General features: G+C 39.6%; 1 protein-coding gene across 1 annotated transcript; it reads right to left on the reverse strand.

Moving 5' to 3' along the window:
• Nucleotides 1-2: 2 nt before the first annotated feature.
• On the reverse strand, nt 3-1,538 carry LOC113744869 (protocadherin gamma-C3-like; the record flags this gene model as incomplete). Its single annotated transcript, XM_027275930.1, has 1 exon — nt 3-1,538. A coding segment is annotated over exon 1 (1,365 nt), but the record flags the coding sequence as incomplete, so codon positions are not given.
• Nucleotides 1,539-3,167: the final 1,629 nt, after the last annotated feature.

A 3,167-nucleotide genomic window follows, 5' to 3' on the forward strand; every position in this document is an offset into this window, starting at 1 on the left:
CTGAAATTTGGTCTGTTGTCATTCACGTCAGACACCTGAACACTCAAGGTTTTTACAGTGGAAAGTGGAGGTTCACCACAGTCGGTAGCTGTTATTGTGATGTCATAATGGGACAGAGTCTCTCGGTCTAAACGCCCCTTTGTGACAAGAGAGTACATGTTTTCCTCAATGGAAGTCGTCAAATCAAACGGAACATTACCTGAGATTTTACAATTAACTTTCCCATTCATGCCTGAATCTCTGTCAGTAACACTGATGAGAGAGATAACCGTGCCAGGCTTTGAATCTTCTGGGACTACGTTAGACAGTGACGTTACTTCAATATCTGGCTTATTGTCGTTCACGTCTTTTATTTTTATCACAACTCTACTTTCAGCGGTCCATGGTAGCTGACCTTTATCTGAAGCCTGCAAATCTAGTCTGTAAACCTCCGTGTCCTCAAAGTCCACGTTTCCTTTCACTCGAATCTCTCCAGTGACGCTGTCTAATTCAAATGTGTCATGCGCTTTTTTCTTTTGCGTTTTTCCAAATATGTATACAATATCACTGTTTAAACCTTCATCTAAATCTGTAGCGTTTATTTGTATGACAAGTGTTCCAATCGGGGCATTTTCATCTAATGACACAGTATATATATCTTTACTGAACACAGGTCGATTATCATTTGTATCCAGCACAGTTATGGTTAAATTCAGGCTCCCAGATTTCGGCGGACTGCCACCATCAAGAGCTGTTAACATGAAATGATGTTCTGCCTTTTGCTCCCTATCCAACGCCTTTTTCAGCACTAAAGACGGTATCTTGTCTTCCTCGCTCTCTCTGATTTCGATATCAAAAAAATCATTTGGACTCAATTTATATAATCGGACTGACTGGGTACCGACATCGGGGTCTCTCGCCGCATGAATTTGGAAACGAGTACCCGGGGGAGTGTGCTCCGCTATTTCCAGGCGCTGCTCGCGTTCTGGGAAAGTGGGTGAATGGTCATTAACATCCGTTATTTCAACACCAACGTAATGTATTTCCAGCGGACTTTCAACAACAATTTTCAGATTTATCAAACAGACCTTGTTTCCACCACAGAGCTCCTCCCGGTCCATTATTTGTCCAACATACAACACTCCATTGTTTTGATTTAACTGAAACAGAGAGTGATTGGGTCCCGAAACAATGCGAAACCGCCTGTCTTTTAAAGTACCAATGTCAAGCCCTAAATCCTTTGCAACGTTTCCAACAGGTGATCCCACTTGTATTTCTTCTGGAACAGAGTATCTTAGCTGAGCCAAAATCCGCTCCACAAAACACAGCAACAAAATCCCGACAAGCCACCAGCACTTCACTCGGCGCCTTTGTCCTCGTTCTCCCATTGTGAAGCCAAAAATCAAGGATTTCTTTGTAGGCAAATGCAGTGATTCAATTGCTCATCAAATAAGTCCAGTTTGACCCATTGTACGACTCTGAGGCAGAAGCTTTCACACACACATTTTAACCGCTATTCTTATTTTTCAATACGTAGACTACGATGTGTACTCCGTCAGCATACCACCTCCATCAGATATGACCCAGAGATGGGCAGGGCCTCTATGAAATGAGCACCACAACCATTAGGCCACACTGACACCATGTGGACAGTGAGTTACAATACTATATTACAAGTGTTTTACTTCAGTAGTATCTCCTCTATTCCAATCTATCGAGTAGTAAACGGCCACATGATGAGATGATGAGCTTAAACGCCCCCATATTCCACTCTGTGAAGAATGCTCATGTTAGCCCTTCTCCAGCATATGTACTACATGTTTGCTATTTTCTCAGCAACCCCCAATCAGCTTTTGACTAGGGTTTGTGTTTTTGGATAATTGATAAAGCAAATAATAGCACCTGTAATTAGATGCAGTATTAAATTACTTGTAACCATCAAATTCTGTCCATACCACAATAAAGCAAGGATGGAAAAGACACGCACTGTAAATCTGCTTCACAGCTTTGTTTGTTCAATACACTATGCAGCGCCGGTCCTGGCCACATTTGCGCCCTGGGCGGCCGCCCACATTGCCCATAGCTAGGACCGGCCCTGACACTATGGATGCACCTTGATTAATACAAACAAGTGGCTGTACGTAGGAATACGACCTGAAGAGGGACAACAAATTTTAATCAGAACAACAGGTCAGAACACAAAGCTCTATCTACCATTAATTTTATACCCAAAACAACAACAACGACAATATCTTGAATATAAAATTATAGAACCATGGACAGCACAATTTCAAACCAGCAGTGTCAAAACAAGAGATGAAAGTAAAATTTATATGGACAATAATTTAATAGTGTTGTACGACTGCATTCTGTAAATAATTAAAAGCAAATAATCTTATTCGTTTTACAGAAAGTATAAGTAATCCAACATATGTTACAATATAAATCTGATGACAATTTAGTTTCAAATGTGTACTAATATACTTTTCATAATACAAATGAATATAAATCAGTAGATTCAACAGTGTACAAGATATACCCAGATTTCTGAAATACAATAGTGTTGTAATAAAAAAGCAATTGCTTATAGTACGTTGGCTAAAATACAAACCACAAGTTTGGCTATTAATGTCCACAAATGAAATTCATTACGTTTTAAAACGAAACCTACATTCCATATTAAAAAAGACCACAATAGGCTGTAGTGTGACTGTCAGCACCATGGACAGCGCTACGATTTTGCCATTATGTTGGTAGATCATTCCTCGTGATGTGTCCTAAATGTCTTCCTTAAAAAGTCATGCCAAATGAAACGTGACTCCCAACTTCAATGTATGACCAATAAAGTTAGTTTAAACACATTTGACAGTACTATGGGATATAAATAATGGATAATACCGTAACATATGGTGTCTTGTTAGTAACCTTAACACATTTTCTAATTTCTACAGAGACAAAAAGGGACATTGGCAAAACTTCAGCGTATTGTAAACATTACTTGCTATATGCCTTGGTGTATTTCTGAAGGAAATCGTGTCAGTTCAGAAAAAAATATCTTAATGTTCATGTAAATAATGTATGAGTGCGTGAAAAACGGCGTCAATTAAATCCAAAACATGGGCTTACCTCTATAGACGGACGTCTCCTGTCTGGAAGCACTAGAGTATTCGCATGGCTTCCAGGGACTA

Source organism: Larimichthys crocea, unplaced genomic scaffold (assembly GCF_000972845.2).
Source record: "Larimichthys crocea isolate SSNF unplaced genomic scaffold, L_crocea_2.0 scaffold257, whole genome shotgun sequence".
Lineage (NCBI taxonomy): Eukaryota > Metazoa > Chordata > Actinopteri > Sciaenidae > Larimichthys > Larimichthys crocea.